Source organism: Callospermophilus lateralis, chromosome 2 (genome assembly GCF_048772815.1).
Source record: "Callospermophilus lateralis isolate mCalLat2 chromosome 2, mCalLat2.hap1, whole genome shotgun sequence".
Classification (NCBI taxonomy): Eukaryota; Metazoa; Chordata; class Mammalia; order Rodentia; family Sciuridae; genus Callospermophilus; species Callospermophilus lateralis.
Window position 1 is genome coordinate 20,194,335 of NC_135306.1, and position 18,109 is coordinate 20,212,443.

The window sequence follows — 18,109 nt, forward strand, 5'->3', positions numbered from 1 at the left end:
GATTCTCATCAGCTCCGTTTATCGAGCCCATCCTGTGTCTGGCACTGTTCTAAATGCCCTCAAGTATTAATCTTAATACTCTGAAGCAGTCATTTTATCAACCACAACTCTATATAAGTTTTACAAATCATCAATTTATAAATAATATTTTACAAAGGTGGAACCCCAGTGGTTACTTGATCCAGTGGCTTTTTCCTGCTCCACAGTAGAAACATCCTTTCTTAATTCCCATGAGCACCACTAGAGGTTAAGTCCTCAGATCCCATCTGGATTCCTGTGGCTTCCTTTGAATTCAGTTTCCTGCCTCATCTGCTTCCCCTGTGTTTTGCTTGCCAAATGGATCTTTCTGGAACATGGCTGTATTACAGTCACTCCCCACTTCCTATTAAATTAAATTCAATCTGGGCACAGTGTCATTTATCTAATCCCAGCTGCTCAGGAGGCTGAGGTGAGAATTGTAAGTTCAAGGCCAGCCTGGGCAATTTAAGACCTTGATTCAAAAAAAGGGTTGGCAATATACCTCAGTAGTTGAGCACTTGCCTAGAAAGTATGAACTCTGGGTTCATAAGTCCATACTTACCCAGTTGTAAGGAGCTAACCCTATCATCTATTTTAATTTACAACATAAAACTCTTTATGCTCCAGTTAAAAATGAATCCCCAAAAGCTCCCCTATTTGGTGTTAGTTCATCCTGCCCCATTTTTCACCAAACTTTCTAAGAGCAATGTCTCCTGAAAGAGGAGACTATGATTTAAAACTACAGAATTTAACTGGGAAGAATCTTTGAGGTAGTGGATCAGTTTTCCCTAGCCACACCTGTATCATTCCTGTAGTGGTATCTGGATTTTGAAGGTTTGTTACCAAACTAAGGTAAAGCTTCTCATCTTTCTTCTTTAAACACAACACTTCGTGCCCAAAGATTTTGATCTGGACCTGGGGAGTAGGAGATTATCCTGACCCATTCAAAACTACTTTTGCAAAACTACTTTTACCCCCTTTTTTTACCAATGGCAAATTGAGCCTCCTTAGAAGTGACTTGTCCAGATCTTAGCACTAATTCATGAAAATAGATGGTGTCCCTGCCACCTTTGACGATGCTTTTTTTGTTTTAAATAAACTTTTTTAGAGAAATTTTAGAATTATAGAAAACTACAAAGGATGCAGAGCTCTGACAAACCCCTCACCCAGCTTCCCTTCACATTAACATCTTACATAACCATGGAACATTTGTCAAATGAAAGAAAAAAAATTAACTAAAGGACAAACTGTCCTTGTATTTCACCAGTTTTTCTAATACTATCTTTTTTGTTACATCTCCAATTCAGAATACCACATTGCCTTTAGTGAACTAGCTTTTTAAAATTTGAGATAAAATTCACAGAACACAAACCATTTTTTTTAATTTATTTTATGCTGTGGATGAAATCTAGTGGGGCTTTTTCACTAAGCAACATCCCCAGACCTTTTTAATTTTTTTATTTTGAGACAGGTTCTTGCTAAGCTGGAGCAACCTTAGTGAGACCCTCAGTAACTTAAGGAGACCCTGTCTCAAGATATAAAATAAAAAGGATTGGGGATATAGCTCAGTGGTAAGGCACCCCTAGGTTCAAGTACCAGTACTCCCCAAAAAATTGTGTGTGTGTGTGTATAAACATAGAAGACAGTCTGGTGCTGAACTCAACAACTTTAAATATACATATATGAAGGAATATACACACAAGCATACACATTTTCTATGCCCTGTAATAAATAGTGGTTGTAATAAATGGTGGTTGCCTTTCCTTGCAACCACCAATCTGCTCATTCCAGGCTCATTTCTGCCCATACACCTCACCAGACCCCTCCTGCCCCTACAAGTCCTCTCCCACCCAACCAAACATAGACCTTTGCTCAGATCTTTTACTGTACCCATCCTAGTCAGGTGCGATGCCTCTGGGAGTTTTTTTTCTAATGCCATGTCTTTTTACATCACGTCTCTCAACCCATGGCACAGAGTAGACCCTGAGTAATCACGCTGGAATAAATCTTCTCTAAAAACTTGGAAGACAGTCTGGTGCTGAACTCAACAACTTTAAATGCTCAATGTGCAAAAATTGATGAATCTATTGTGTTAGGCATTATTTGGTGTTAATGTCCTTGACATCCAATTGTTCTTTCACCAAAAAATGAACCAGGGCCAAACCTGCGGGAGGCTGGGAAGAACTGTAAAGCAAACCCAGAGCTGTGCCAGCCTTCCAGACGCGGTCACTCGCAGAGGTCCCACCCCCATGCCAGGGTGGGCTCCCCAGCTCATTCCTCCCGCCCTGTGGTGAGCAGGGACGGGCTGTCCAGTCTCTCGGCACACCTGATTGGCTAGGTCCCGAGTCCGAAAAGCGTGGGCGGGGCCGCGGGAAGGCTGACCAGCGTGCCCGGAGAGTGGCCGCAGGGGCGTGGCCTCCATGCGGGGAGGGCGGGCCGCGGGGGGAGCTGCTTCCGGGTGAGCCGCCCCGCCCCCGCGTGGGCCCCGGGAGATTAGATCCCGGGCTGAGGTGGCTGGAGCAGCGGTTCCGAGCTTTCAAGGAGGTAGGTGAGTGGGGCTGGCTCCGGGAGTTGGAGGGTTTGGAGATCGGCCTCTGAGAGAGGCGGAGGCTGTTCCACTAAGTCCTGCATCGTAGCTTGTGTCGGGCGCCTGAAGCTCCCGTCCTGCAGCTGGGGACCGAGACCCCGTGGGCCCCTGCTTGGGTTCGATGGTCCTGCAACAGCCGGGGTTGGAAGCCGAGTTCCCGCTCATTGTTTCCTCCTTTGGATTCACCCCCGCCCCGGGCACCGCCGGCTTTCTGCATCGTTGCGGAGTCGAGGTGCCTTGCAGGCTGGAGGAGAGGAGTGGAAAATATAAGACCGCTTGTGCTAGGCGTTGCGTGCTTGGCCAATCAGTCCTTACGACAACCCATTGAGGTCCGTTCAAGTCCCCACTTACCAGATGAGGAAATTGAGGTCATACAGGTGAAAAGTGCCAGAACCAGGATTTATACTCACATCGGTCAACTCCACTGACCACAAATTTAACCACCCTGGACCGCAGCCGCCTGATAGATTAGGGCTGTACTCCCTTCCCTCCCCCCACCCCCTTCACCTGTGGCTCTTCATAAGTCCAACTGTGCCAAATAAAATGTGAAATCTGACTCAGTACCAAAGGTCATAGTGGGTATTGAGGACTGGGCTGCTGGAGAACTGAATTTTAGCCCAGATCTGCAGCTAACCAGCTGCAGGATCCAGGGTCAATGTTTTGCCCTTCTCTGAGCCCAGTTTTACCAGAGTTTCAGTGATGAAATCAGCAAGCTTCAAAAAACCTCATAGCAAGGATATTCTAGGAATCTGTGGAAATGGGAGCTTCTCTGGGTTTCAAATTGCTGAACGCAAAGATTAGGGCTTTCAAAGCCCCAGAAGCAGACTGGGTTCTCATTTTTCTCTTTAATCCCTGTATCTAGCACTACAGCAGGTACAGAGTAGAAAATTCAGGAAACGTGGGTTGATTGAACCAGCAACCAGTAGGTTTCTCATCAGAAGTGCCTGACAGCTGCTGTCCTGGGCCTTTCTGAGGCTTTGGGTTTCTAAACCTGGCTCTTCTACCTAGCTGGCAATTCTGCCTGCCTCCTCTGAGCCCGCTGCAGAGCCCGCCAGAACTGGCAGCAGTTGCCATCCCTCTGGGCCAAGAGCACAGCCTCTGGAATCAGTGGAGCACAACCTGTGGGACTGAAGCCCTGCAGCTCTGCTTGCCCCCTTGGTGGCAGCTCTCAGGGTCCAAGTTAGGTTAGACCCAGGTTGGGGTGAAGCCAGCCAAGGAAGGCAAGATCTTCATGTTCTTTCATCCATGAAGCTGTTCTTGACTCCCAGACACAGGATCCTCCCACAGCACCTGGGCCACCCCACTATTCTGCATCTGTATGGGGTTGTTTTATTCCTTCTCCACCACATTAGGTGTTAGGAAGCAGGGACTTTGAAACATCTGTGACCCTCCAGGCCTAAACAAATGTCCTCCCTCCAGGGTGTGGTGCAGAAGGCACAGGACTATACCAGGAGATTTTGTTCCAGATCAGTCCTGCCCTAATTAATATTAAAATTGGCTTCTTGTTTACTGAATAGCTACTTGGTGCCAGATATATACCTCAGCACTACCTCTAATCTTCTCCACAGCCTCACAAACTGGATAATGTCAACCCATTTCATAGATAATGAAATGAAGGCTCTGAAAGGCTGCTGACCTTGGCCAACGTTAGAGTAGAACACAGACCAGACCTGGAATAGCTTGATTCTGAAAGATGGTTCCTTCTGCACTGCCCTGTACTGTCTTCCATAAAACTAACCTGATCTATGTGAGCAAGCAAAGGTGTGGGGCCTCATTGTGTCTTGTTCCTACAAATGTGGTGACACAGTATTTAAGCTGAGGTTTGCAAGCTCCCTTAATTTAGGGGCCATGCCCTTCCTGTGTGCAAAAAACTCCCAAATTTTGAGGTACTTTTCACAATGCAAAACCCTGGCCTGATTTGACTCTGCAAAGCAGAGGAGTTATTTGGGGCATTTTCCCACTCTGCAGATGTTTATCAAGTGCCTGTTGTAATAGACTGACTATGTGGTCCCAGCAGCCTCAGGGTCATTTCCTAGCTCTGTACCTCACTGGCTGTGTCATTTCAAGCAAGTCCTGTGGCCTCTCTACACCCAATTTTCCATATTATAATGTAAAAGATTAACTAGTATCAGTGATTTTCAACTTTTTAAAAAATATTTTTTACTTGTAGGTGGACACAATATCTTCATTTGTTTATATTTTTATGTGGTGCTAAGGATTGAACCCAAGGCCTCACACGTGCTAGGTAAGCGCTCTACCACTGAGCCACAAACCCAGCCCGATTTTCAACTTTTTAATTCTTCCAGCAGTAGCACCATTTTAAAAAAGATCAAAATGGAACTTCTCTAGCAAGGCCTCCCCCTCCAGTTGTAGCCCCCCCACCTCTCCCAGGTCCTCAGGATGAAATTTGGGCAGCGCAGCTCCTAGGCAATCCTGCTTGAGGTTTCTAATAGGCAGAAGGCAGTTGCTCTGTGGGCCTTCTAAAGGAAATGGGGGTTGAGGCCAGTGGAATGCAGCTGTGAATTCCAGAAGCCCACAGCCTGCTACAAAAGATTGTTGCTCAGGGAAATGAATCAGAGACATGTGAACCTGGTTTCAAAATTTGACTTGACTCTCCAGAATGACGTTGAGCAAGTCATGTAAACCCTCTTAGAGCCTTCATTTCCTTATTACTAAAAAGACAGTTCTTACAATTGAGATAATATAAGCATAAAGTACCCAGCACCTAATTAATACATTCAATATATTTCTCTCTAGCACCCATTGCAGAGATGGTGTGGGCAGAGAGACACCTACTCAATAAAACATTTACCAGTATTGTGGGTGATAGTACATAAAACCCTGCATTTGGAGTTTAGAACAAATTTAGTTCCTGGATCAGTCACTAAACTCTCTGTGTGGTCTTGGGCAAGTAACTTGACTACTCTGAACTGAATTAATTCCTGGCAGACCAGGGAGCAAAATCTTGCACAAAATGGGCAGACAGGACCTCATATCTGCTGAATAATTGCTCATTTAGGGATTAAGACATCTTTGGGGAGCCCTGGCTTGCCCCTGTGTCAGGTGATGAGGCTGACCCACCCTGGGGTGTGGGGATAGGGTGGGTCCAGTGTGGCTCCTGATAACCCCAACCCCACCAAGGAGGAGGATGGGATAAGATGGGCCCCTGGGCTGGGAGGGAGCCAAAGAGATTAGAAAGATTGGGCAGAAAGCCCCAGCACACTGAAGGATCACCAGGGTTCTAGTTCTGCTGTTTTATCCTATAATGCACTGTGTGTCCTTGGATAAGTCCCTACCCCCCTGGGCCTTGAGGTCCCATTTGTCCAAGGAGCCACTGGACTTGGACCTGCCACCCCCACTTTCTGTGGCTACCCCACACACACACCCCACTGGCTACTAGCACCTCCAAAAAGAAATGTCTGAAATGAAGCCCTTCGTCTCCTCTGCAAGCCTGGTTTCCCGTCACCCTATTCCTGCCCTGTCCCTGTCCTCTGGCCTATGGGTCAGGCAGACAGCGCATCCGCCCTGAGAGACCGCCTCTTGGCCGCATCACCATGGCCCTTCCTTCTCCACCCTCAGACCTCCCATAGCCCGTACTCTGCTTCCGGTCTATTCTGCTCAGTGGCAAGATTTATCTTCCTAAAGCCAGGTTTTGACCAGCCACTCCCCCACTTCCTGCTCAGAATCTTCCTTGGCCTTCAGTCTGGCCCCCTCCCTTCCTCTCCTCTCTCCTCCTTCCACATGGGCTCCATCGCCTCCTGGGGTTCTCACAACAGTCCACAGCTATCCTCAAACCCCAACTTTGCCCTTTTTCCCTTCCCAAGGGAGAGCTGTACCTTTCCCTCCTAAGCTGAATCCACTTACCGTGCCAAACTGAGTTCAAGCCCTGATCTTCCAGTAGCAGCTTCTGCTCTCTAACCCACATAGAAACCACGACTCTTTTGTGGCAGGGCTCCTTCTCTCTGAAGTGCACTCCATCAACCGTGCCTCCCTGGACTGACATGCAAACTCAAGGAGAGGTCACCTATGAGAGAGTCCAGCGTGGCCTGGCACACAGTAAGTGCTCAAGAAACATGTGAATGTCCTGCTTCTTCCTCCCTCATATCATCTCTCTGGCATGGAGGGCATAATATCTTGTACTTAATGTAATTAAATACTTGCTCTGTGCCAGAGTCCACGGGTGGGCAGAGTGTAAGGGGGCAGGGGAAAATAAACTAACCCTGGACCCTGCCCCGCAGAAGTTATTGGCACAAGATGAGACAGATCAACAAAAAACTCTTACGTAAGAGAGGTTGCAAGAAGAAAGCCTCTCCAGGATAGGGGAGGAGAGGCCTGTGGATGTGGGCGTGGTGGGGCCATGGAGATTGCACAAGCCTTCTCAGAGGGACAAGGTGCCACCACAAAGCAGGAAAGTGCTGGAGTCTCCTTGGCTGGGAGACAGCCTTAATGGTCACCCCGTTGGGGGAGGGTGCAGGAGCACATGTATCCTGCATAACCAGAAGTCCCCATGGCAAGGTATTACCTGTGCTTTACTTGAGGTGGAATTATAGGGAATTCTCTTTTGACTTTCCTGTATTCTTCTAAAATTTCTACTGTGAGCGTGGGCATTGTGCAGGGAAATGTCTGGATTAGTGCTTCTCCAAGTATGCCTAGGAAGGGATTAGTTCTGTTTGTCTTCCTTTTTTTAATTTCCAGCCCATTGGTTGTTTGATAAAATATGGTAAAAATTAATAATCAGAAATTATTTTTTTTTAAATAGCAGTCACATGCACAACAAACTCAAAAGTTTCTTCATTGGATTCAATTTGCTATGAAGTTTCTAAAGACTTATGTTCATTTTTGGTCTTTACCGTGAGCCCAGCAGGGATTGGTAGACCCCACTAGGCTAGAGAGAGGGGCGGCAGGAAGCTGGAAGAGCTGCCTTTCAGATGTGACCGTCTCTCAGGGTCGGAGACCATATTTCATGTGCCTCCTGTTGCCCCTTTTAGAGCTCAGCACGCAGCAGACACCCCAAGAACTAGCTGGCTGGCCTCTGGCCCACACCATGCAGCCCCAGTCTGTTCTGCACAGTGGCTACTTCCACCCGCTGCTTCGGACCTGGCAGACAGCCGCCACCACCCTCAGTGCTTCCAACTTCATTTACCCCATCTTTGTCACGTGAGTCCCCAGGAATGGGCCAGGCCTTTGATCTGTCCATGGTGGGGGCAGGTGTGTGACTGGTATAGGCATCAGTATTGCTGGTGAGGGGAGGTGTAAATTGGGCCATCACAGCCAGGCATGGTGACACGTGCCTGTAATCCCAGTTACTGAAGAAGCTGAGGCAAGAGGATCACAAGTTCCAGGCCAACCTGGGCAATTTAACAAGACCCTGACTCAAAATAAAAAATAAAAAAAGGCTATGGGTGTAGCTCAGCGGTAGATTGCTTGCCTAGCATAAGCAAGGCCCTGGATTCAGTCCCCAATACCATAGTGGGATGGGAAATGGGCTGTCAGCTGGAAACTCAGGGTATTAGAAGTGGCCAACTGGGATAAGGACAGAAGTCTTAAGAATGGCACAAACCTTGAAAAGACCTCAGTTCTCCCATTTGTAAAATAAGAATAACTACTCTTGCCTGCCATCCTGAATCTTTGGAATACAATAGAAACGTAGAAGGCTCTGTCAGCTGTAAAGTGCTATGTCCTCATAATAATGAAGGGCTTATGAATAATAATCATGCAATCATGATTATTAATAAAGCAACAGTAGACCGATTGTGTTCAAGGTACTATGTGAGCAACCTACATACATGATCTGTTCAGTCCTAACAGCATTTGTATGAAGAAGGAATAGACATTTTCTCCAACAGGGTCAACTCCGCGAGGGCAGGGATTTTGCCTGTTCTGTTCACTGTTGTATCACCAGCACCTAGACCCGGACCGGGCGCATAAGTGCTCAGTTGGGGCTGGGGTTGTGGCTCAGCGGTAGAGCACTCGCCTAGCACATGTGAGGCCCTGGGTTCAATCCTCAGCACCACATGAAAGTAAATAAATAAAGATATTGTGTCCAACTAAAAAAATAAATAAATATTTTTAAAAAAATAAGTGCTCAGTAAATTTTTATTAAATGAAGGAATTGATCCCATCTGGGCTCTGGATGAAGGGCCTGAGGCTCAAAGAAATGATGTAACTTGGCCAAGATCACCCAGTCAGAAAGTGGCTAGAAGAGGAAGTAAGGACTTCTGATGTCAGAGTCCACATTCTTAACCACTTGATTCCTTCCTGTTGACGCATTACTGTTCTTCTAGTACACTTGCTTTTATTGTCACTGTTATTCTTATTCCTATTATTATTTCAGGCCAGGGGAGCCAGACACTGGACCCCATCCCCCTCCCTCCATCTCCATTCCCACATTCCTTCCCAGCTTCCCAACCATCCCTCCCAGTCACCCTGCCACCACCTGCCCTTCCCACAGCCACCAATCCATAGCCCACCCCCTACTCTTACAGGGATGTTCCTGATGACGTACAGCCTATTGCCAGCCTGCCAGGAGTGGCCAGGTAGGAGGCATGCTGGAGAGGGCAAGGGGATGATGGAGAAAGAAATTTTTCAGGGGGAGGTGCCCGGAGGCAGAAGTAGACCCCGGAGGTAGAAGATCTAGAGATGCAAACTGCAGCTCAGTGGAGAGAAGGGCTTCCCTGGGGCCACAGCTGTGCAGAGTTAAGGGGCAGCCTCGTGAAGTGACAAGCTTCACCAGGAGCCCTCCGCAAGGTTGTTGCATGTGGAGCTGAACTTGAGAAAGGAGTTCAGTTAGACCACCTTGGGGGAGCTGCCGCAGCTGATTCCACAGCTCTGATATTTGGGGTTTGATTTCCCCACCTGTTTGGTGGGTGCATTCCTTCCCAGCCCTGTCCTGGGGGCTGGCACCCTCCGGGTGCCACCAGGACCTGCCTCCCCTCAGTCCCTCCCATCCCCTCCCAGGTATGGTGTGAACCGGCTGGAAGAGATGCTGAAGCCCCTGGTGGAAGAGGGCCTGCGCTGCGTCCTCATCTTTGGTGTCCCCAGCAGAGTTCCCAAGGTGAAAATTGGAGGAAGAGTTAAGAAAAGAGGTGGGGCGAGAGTGGGGACAGGAGTGAATGGCCATCGTCCCAGCCCTTAAGATAGTATTCCTGTGGGGTCAGGAAGCTACGTACCTGATACCCTGACAGGTCAGGTCCCCTCTCTAGGTCCCTGTTTCCTCTGCAGTGGGCACAGTCCTCAGTGCTTCTTTATCTAGGGGCTGTGACAGTGACAGAAAGTGAGGGCCGGGGCTGCGCTCTTCAGTGGCTGGCTGCCCTGTCCCCCCAAGCGCTTCATGTGACAGACACATCGCTTTGTTCTTCCCCTGCCCCTAGGATGAGAGGGGCTCTGCAGCCGACTCCGAGGAGTCCCCAACTATTGAGGCAGTCCGTCTGTTGAGAAAGACCTTCCCCAGCCTCTTGGTGGCCTGTGACGTCTGCCTGTGCCCCTACACCTCCCATGGTCACTGTGGTGAGCTTCCCCCCTCCCACCAACGCTGCTGCCACCCACACCCACTACCTAGTTCTCCCCAGGGTGGACACAGGCCAAGAGCCAAGGCACTTCCCCAACCCCGCCATCTTGTCCTGCAGGGCTCCTGAGTGAGAATGGAGCATTCAAGGCTGAGGAAAGCCGCCAGCGACTGGCGGAGGTGGCACTGGCCTATGCCAAGGCAGGTGAGTGAGTCCTCAGCAGGGATGGACACCTGTGGGTCGGGGAGCTGGCAGAGTGGATAGGAGGTTCCCAGAGTTCTGAAGACCACCCTCTGCCCCTCAGGATGTCAGGTAGTAGCGCCGTCGGACATGATGGATGGACGAGTGGAAGCCATCAAGGACGCCCTGATGGCACATGGACTTGGCAACAGGGTATGTGCCGGGAGTGCAAGGGGAGGGCAGCAGGGTGGAGAGAGCCTGGACAGCCCTGCGTCCGTGAGCCTAGAATTACAGAGCAGAGGACAACAGCGGATTAGGCCTTTGGGGTCCGTCTCAGCCTCTGCACCTCGGATGGGGAGATCAGGACCCAGTGTTCCAATGGGACTAGAACTCAGGCACGCCTCTTCTTAGCCTCAGGCCTTCCACTCTGTCACCTTCACCCCAGAGCACCTGGAAAGGGCTGCCTGGGCCTCACCGCATTGTCTCCGTAGGTATCAGTGATGAGCTACAGTGCCAAATTTGCTTCCTGTTTCTATGGGCCTTTCCGGTGAGTGGGGTGGGCAAGCTTCTGCTGTTAACCCCTGACCCGTAGCCCACAGCTGGAACTCACAGGGTGACTGTGCTTTGCAGGGACGCTGCTCAGTCAAGCCCAGCTTTTGGAGACCGCCGCTGCTACCAGCTGCCCCCTGGAGCCCGGGGCCTGGCCCTCCGAGCAGTGGTAAGTGACCAGGCTTGAGACACTACACGCACACCCTTCCTGCCTGTCCCCTTCCCAGACACTATACCCTCTTCCCTTAGGACCGGGACGTACGGGAAGGAGCCGACATGCTCATGGTGAAGCCGGGAATGCCCTACTTGGACATCGTGCGGGAGGTGAAGGACAAGGTGAGCACAGAGCAGACTTGAGGACTCAGAAGTTTGGAGAGTCCCCAGACGCTGGGACCTTCGATTGAGGGACTCTGGCATCTCAGAGCTAGAAGCAGTCTGCACCTGAGCCGGAGGCCTCTCTTCCCATTCCTGCCCAGAACCAGCACAGCCTCTGTGCCGGGGTTCACAGGAGCCTTTGAACGGCTCTGGATGGACAGCTCTAGATCAGACTGGGCTGCCAGGAGCACAGACTCAGAATGGAGCTCAAGGTGGTCACAGACTGGGCAGGGAGGGAGGGACACTCCAGAGCACAGCTGCCCCCCACCTCAACCCTGTTCCCATGGCTGCTTCTCCACAGCACCCCCAGCTCCCCCTCGCTGTGTACCATGTGTCTGGGGAGTTCGCCATGCTGTGGCACGGAGCCCGGGCTGGGGCATTTGATCTCAAGGCTGCCGTGTTGGAGGCCATGACCGCCTTCCGCAGAGCAGGTAAGCGCAGAACAGAGCAGGTGGGGGTTGTGACCTGTGTCCCAGAGACTTATCGGCACTTTGTCCAGATAGGGAAACGATGTCATGAGACAGCTTGGACTCTTATGCTTGTAAACACAGGTATCTAAACAGACAAAGTCCAGGCGCGGTGGCACACGCTTGTAATCCCAGCTACTTGGTAGGCTGAGGGAGGAGGATTGCAAGTTCAAGGCTGGCCTCAGCAATTTAGCAAGACCCTGTCTCAAAATAAAAAGGACTAGGAATGTAGTTCAGTAGTAAAGAGCCCCTGGGCACCACTATCCTCTTCCCCACCCCTCAAAAAAACAAATAGACAGACTGAGGAAAGGGGGTGGAAGGACAGAACAGAACATGGGACAATGAAGAAAACAGAGCCCTCTATTGCTTTCTGGTGATGAAAACTTGGACAAGATGTTCTCTCAATCCCAAGGTCCTTATCTGTAAGCTAGGGATAAGCTAGCTGGTGCCTGGTTGTCCTGAGGATGAAATGAGATAATATGTTCAATTAGCATATGCCTGTTACTCCACAATGGGAACCGGTTCTGTTAGTATAGCACACTATCCTGGACATGAGGACAGGCTCCAGCTGTGGGCCAATGGGCCAGGGGTTTAACAGCAGAACCCTGCCCACCCCACTCACCAGAAAGGTCTGGTGAAACAGGAAGCAGATTTGGCACTCTAGCTCATCACTAGGACCTGTGGGAGACAATGGGGTAGAGGCTCAGTCAGCCCCTTCCAGGTGTTCAGGGTGATGTGGCAGGGAGTGAAAGGTCACTGGCTAGGAAGCAGAGTGCTTGTGTTCCGGCCCATTGGAGCGCTGGCCTTGATGTCTCCATCCCAGCCTGGGAAGGGGGCTTGCAGTTACCTACTTCCCCAGTTGTGCATTTCACATGAGGCCCAGAAAGAGAAAGTGACTCACCCAGGGTCTGGAGCTGACCGAAGTGGGCCCAGTCCTGTGCTGTGACCCACAGGCTATGCTGATGCCATGCCCCGCCCCTCTTCCCGCCTCTCCCTGACACAGGTGCTGACATCATCATCACCTACTACACACCTCAGCTCCTGCAGTGGCTGAAGGAGTAACCAGTGTGCAGAACCCAAGATCTAGAACTTGAGAAGACTCCCAGGGCCTTGGAGAAGTGAAAACCAAAGTAAAGGCTGCTTTTAGAACTGTGCCCTGTGCCCGCTTCCTGCTTACATGCCTGCAGGGGCCCAGCGCCCTGGCTGGCTTTTGCCAACTTGCTGAATCTTACCATTCCTGGTCACATCCTCATGGGCTCTCCGAGCTTCCTGCCCCTGCCCAAGCTCAGCCTGAGGCTCATGTTTTCCACCCCCAGCTCTCTCCTCAGGTGTGGCTTCAGCTTGACAGCAACCAAGAGTTCCCCAGGGCAGGCGAGGTGGGGCCTGGGAGAGGGGCTTGGAGCACGAGGCAAGAGGAGAGCAGTTGGACTTTGGATCCCAAGAAGCTCAGGAAAGCCTGGGCCTCCAGCAGTGGAGCTGAGTGCTGGGCCTGAGGCCCAGCGTGACAACCTGGGGGTGGAGCTGAGCCGGGCTCTGGTTCCACACAGGCCAGTGGTCGCCAGGCTGCCTGGGAGCCCCTGTTCTATTCAGCCTAGACCTGAGGAAGAATGACGGGTGAATGAGGACCAAACTCCAGAAGCAAAGGGGGAGTTCCTGACTGCTGGAGACGCCACCACCACAGGCTTTCCAGGCACGGGATAGTTCTTGAGAACCTCTGCTCTATGACCAGGCACTGGGTGTCCGGGAGACAGTAGGACAGGCCACAGCCTGGCTCCTTCTGGAAATTGTACAGAGAGTAGGGAAGACAGTTAAGAAGAAAAGGGACAAAGTGGTTACAAACTGTGATAACTGCTTTGAAAGAAGGAAAGGGTCTCAGAGAGTAAGGGGTAGGACCCTCTTCAGAGCATGGTCTGGAGACCCTCTCTGAGGCTAAGACTGAGAGGGAAGCTGGGCGTGGTGACGCAGGCCTGTAATTCCAGCCACTCAGGAGGCTGAGATAGGAGGATCACAAGTTCAAAGCCAGCCTTGGCAACTTAGGGAGGCACTAGCAACTCAGTAAGACCCTGTCTCTAAATAAAATATTAAAAAAGGGCTGGGGATGTGGCTTTGTGGTTCAGCACCCCTGAGTTCAATTCCCAGTACCAAAAAAAAAAAAAGCCTGAGAGGGACAAGAAAAGATCCTTACAAAGATGCAGGTCACAAGAACAATGAAGAGAAGATGGTATGTACCATGACCCTGTGGCGGGAGGAGCAACAAGGCTTTGGAGCAGGTGAGGAAGAGGCATGTGGGTAGAAAGGCCAAATCCCACATCTGGTAATGAGCTTAGATTTTATTTTGAATTTAATGTGCAGCCCACTGAAAGATGTTCTCCTCCCACCCCACCCTGTGTTGGGGGTTAAGCCAGGGCCTCATGCATGCTATCCAAGAACCTTTACTATTGAACTTAGCAAATTTTGCCAATGCTTTAAATCACTGTGGAGAAGGAAACAAGGATGCCTTCATGGGTTTCTGGCTCTAACAAATTCACAAGTGCTTGTAGTCATTTTAAGACTGACAATGAGTCTCCTCCCAATGAAAGTTAAGGCCCAGTTAAGGAGAATCCAGTTTGCAAGTCTACATGCCCATCTGCAAAGGGATAGGGAATCCCCATCTAGGGCCAAAACAAGGTCAATTCAAACACCAAAACAGTACAGTCCTTCTCCACCCCTGTATTGGGGATTGAGCCCACAGGCACTTTACCACTAATCTGTAACCCCAGCCCTTAAGTTTTTTTTTTTTTTATTTGGGACAGGGTCTCACTAAGTTGCTGAGACTGTCCTCCAACTTGGGATCCTCCTGCCTCAGCCTCCTCAGTTGAGATTACAGCCATACACCACCAACCTTGCAGTACAATCCATTTTTAATGTAGAATAAATTCATTCATTTAGAATTATAAACTCCTGGCAGCTCCTACAGACAATCCAGTCCCTTCCACCTCTTGGTGTCCTTCATCAGAGCTGTGGTTGGCTCACCTTATTAAGGCCTCATCTCACCCTGTTCTCACCTTCTGGAAGGTGGCCAGCCAAGATCAGAGCTTGAAGACTCCCAAAGCTGCTTCCAGGAGCCTGAGCCCACACCTGTACCTACGACATAGGACCTTCATCACCAACTGGGAGACTAGTCATTGCTGGGCCAGAGACAGACCAGACCAGAACCTCTAGGTGTCTTAGCTGCTGGGCCTCCTGCCTCCTAGCCCCTGAGCTCATTTCTGGTTAAAATGATTGATGTGGAAGCGAAGGTTTGTTGAGCCATCTCAGACTCATCACTGCTGAGCAAGTATAGAGTCTGGCTTGGTTCTAGGCACAGAGAGATGGGAGACAGATAGTGCCCTTTAAGTGTAAACAGTTACAAGTAGGCAGACAAATGTGTGGCCAGACCATTTGGGGAGCACATGGTAAACACTGCACCAAATGAGGATGAATATCCCTGAGAACCAGGAAGCAGATGTACCAGTGACTTGATAGATGATGTCAAAGAGGCCACAGGACCTGACCTGCTTTGGAGGATCAGAAAATGTTTCATTGAAAGACTGACATGTGGATGAGTGACCAAGCTATGCTTGGACAACAGCATTTCAGGCAGAAAGAATGATGGTGCAAAGGCCCTGGGGCTAGAAGGAACTGGAGGAGCACAGGGCTGGTGTGGCTAGAGCACCAGGAAGTACAGAAGAAGAATGACCTGACCTTGCTAGAAGTAATTTTATCCTTGGACAGAGGACTCCTTTTTCACAGCCTGGCATGACACATGATCTGACCTCTAGGCATCACCATTGAGTTGATGAGTGCTAAGGGCCTTTCTTAGTGAGACTTGATTTTCTTGTTTCCCTGTCCTATGTGCCAGCTTAGACTGTGGCTTGTCCCTTCAACAGGCTTTTTAATCAGCCAATTCACTACCTAAAAGCAGAGATCACCAACTGTCCACATAGGGAATGGGGAATCCTAACTGCTCCCTGCTCTGAGCCCCAATTCCAAACATCAGAGCCTATGATTTGCAGCAGACCAAGCCCTGGATTGTCCCAGGAGCTCTTGGTTGCCAGTGACCGAAACCCAGTTCAGGAATGAAAAAAAAAAAAAAATGAGCCAGCTGATTTACATAACAGGGCCATGAGAAGTTCAAATGTGGGTGGATCCTGAGTCACAGACTCATGGAGGACTCTGTCCTAGTTCTCATCTGGGTTTGCCACAGTGTGGCATTAGTCTCAGGTTGGCTTTTGCCACTTGGCAGGAACGTGATCCCCATTAACTTTAGGTTTAAGTGGTCATTAAAATTTATAATCCCAGGACTGGGGCTGTGGCTCAGCAGTAGAGCACTCTCCTGGCACATGTGAGGCCCTGGGTTCGATCCTCAGCACCACATAAAAATAAATAAAATAAAGGTATTGTGTCCAACTACAACTAGAAAATAAATATTAAAAAAAAAAAAGATTTATAATCCCAGAGAAAGATTCTTTCTGTCTGTCAGCTACATAGCAAATCAATATCTGATTGGTCCTGCTTGGGTCACAAGAACCACCTCTTGGCTCAGTCGCTGAAAGGAGCACCACCTTGGCTAGGTCTGCCTCAGGTCACAGAGGCTGGCCAGGACGCAGAGTTTTTGTACAGAGGGTTCCTTTGCCTGGAACATTCCGCCCACAATCTGTATGGCTGTCTCTTTTTATGTTAAGATCTCAGTTCCTTAAAGAAACCTGACCCCGTCATTCTCTGCATTTCAGGATTCAGGATCAGTGGGTATGAAAAAAGCCAAACTAACAATGGCTTAAGATAGAAATTTACATCTCTCTAAGCAACCCCAAGCTCGTGTGTCAGCTGCAAGGTGTAGGAGTGGTGGGGTGTCTCGGCTTCTACCTCTTTCATCCTCAACACATCCTGGTTTCCATCTTGTGATCAAAGTGGCAACCTCAGTTTCCTACCGTCAGGTCCTCTTAGCCAACAGGAAGAGAGGGCAGTAGTAGATCATGACCCTTCTTTGTACAGGCAGGATCCAGAAGTTACATCATTTCTGTCCACACACCATTGTTGGGGGGAGGGGGCATATGCTCAGCTAAAACTCCAGGGTTCCAGAGGAAGGAAGATAGAAAGAATGGATACTGGAGACAGTGGCCATCTCTACCACATGAAGTTTCTTGGAATCACAGAAGCTATGAGAATATCAGGTCCTTGGGGATCACTTAGTTTAACACTTATAAATGGGGAGACAGACCCAGAGAAGAGACTTGTCCAAAAATCACACAGCAACATGCACAAGGCCCTGGGTTCAATTCCCAGCACCACACACACACACACAGCAAGACAATAGCAGATCAAGCCTCCTAACTCCAAGCCCAGAGTTCAAAACTGGGGAAGGATTTGGGGAGAGATGGGGTGAGAATTGGGTTTTAGAGGACTTTATACGTATGAACTCTGTAATCAAGGATACATTCATGTATAGTTGTGCAAATAAGAATAAATGAAAACTTGGCTAATAGATATATGAAAAGGTATTAACTTCATTAATTGGTGGAGGAATTCAAGTTAAATCCTCGAGATACCACCATACATCCATCACAATACCTATTATGAAAAAGATTGACAGTGCCAGTTGTTGAGAATGTGGAAGGGCTAGAACTCTCAGATATTACTGTCACGATCACTTCAGAAAACTGGCCCTCTCTTCTGAAGCTGAACATATGCATACCTTATGCACTAGTGAGTTCACATTGGGTACTTACCCATCAGAAATATATAACTGGGCTGTGGATGTAGCTAGGTGGAAAAACACTTGCCTAGTATGTGCCCAGCCCTAGGTTCAGTCCTCGGCACTGCAAAACAAAACAAAACAACATATACTTACATTCACCAAGAGACATGTTCATAGCAACATTTTGCAATATGATAATAAATAAAACCTGGAGATAACCCAAATGTTCATCAACCATGAGATGGAATAGGACAGGAATGAGAATGAACTACAGCTTTATTTTATTTTATTTTATTTTAAGAGAGAGGGGAGAGAGAGAATTTTTTAATATTTATTTTTTTTAGTATTTGGTGGACACAACATCTTTGTTTGTATGTGGTGCTGAGGATCGAAATCGGGCCGCACGCATGCCTGGTGAACGAGCTACCGCTTGAACCACATCCCCAGCCCTGAACTACAGCTTTACATGACAATGTGGTTGAATTTACTGTTACTCAGCTGTGACAAAATATCTGAGATGATCAAATTAAAAGAGAAAAGGTTTATTTTGGCTCACAGTTTCAGAGGTTTCAGTCCATGGTCATTTGTCTCCGTTGCTTTTGGACCTTTGGTGAGGCCCTACATCATGGCAGAAGTGCACGGCAACCAGAGGAAGGAATGGGACCCAATATCCAGTCCACAGGCATGTCTCAATGACCTCCACTAGGCCCCA

General features: G+C 49.1%; 1 protein-coding gene across 4 annotated transcripts; it reads left to right on the top strand.

Moving 5' to 3' along the window:
• Nucleotides 1-2,458: 2,458 nt before the first annotated feature.
• On the top strand, nucleotides 2,459-12,835 carry Alad (aminolevulinate dehydratase). 4 transcript variants are annotated; one of them, XM_076845653.1, is made up of 14 exons: nucleotides 2,459-2,562; nucleotides 4,776-4,850; nucleotides 6,556-6,661; nucleotides 7,594-7,762; nucleotides 9,091-9,141; nucleotides 9,563-9,659; nucleotides 9,976-10,111; nucleotides 10,231-10,314; nucleotides 10,415-10,503; nucleotides 10,782-10,837; nucleotides 10,921-11,008; nucleotides 11,089-11,175; nucleotides 11,516-11,645; nucleotides 12,685-12,835. In XM_076845653.1, exons 3-14 carry the CDS (start codon nucleotides 6,607-6,609, stop codon nucleotides 12,741-12,743), a joined length of 1,101 nt encoding a protein of 366 aa, XP_076701768.1. In that variant the 5' UTR covers nucleotides 2,459-2,562; nucleotides 4,776-4,850; nucleotides 6,556-6,606; the 3' UTR covers nucleotides 12,744-12,835. The 4 variants fall into 4 exon arrangements, with proteins under 4 accessions (XP_076701768.1, XP_076701769.1, XP_076701772.1 ...); XM_076845655.1 differs by having other exon boundaries at nucleotides 2,472-2,566; XM_076845654.1 differs by lacking the exon at nucleotides 4,776-4,850 and having other exon boundaries at nucleotides 2,460-2,562.
• The last annotated feature ends 5,274 nt before the right edge of the window (nucleotides 12,836-18,109 follow it).

Bases quoted from the DNA above. Each gene is read 5' to 3' on its own strand.
- Alad (XM_076845653.1), top strand. From the start codon at position 6,607: ATGCAAACTCAAGGAGAGGTCACCTATGAGAGAGTCCAGCGTGGCCTG. The intron at 7,763-9,090 runs GTGAGTCCCCAG...CTACTCTTACAG, and splicing joins ATTTACCCCATCTTTGTCAC to GGATGTTCCTGATGACGTAC. The intron at 11,176-11,515 runs GTGAGCACAGAG...GCTTCTCCACAG, and splicing joins TGCGGGAGGTGAAGGACAAG to CACCCCCAGCTCCCCCTCGC.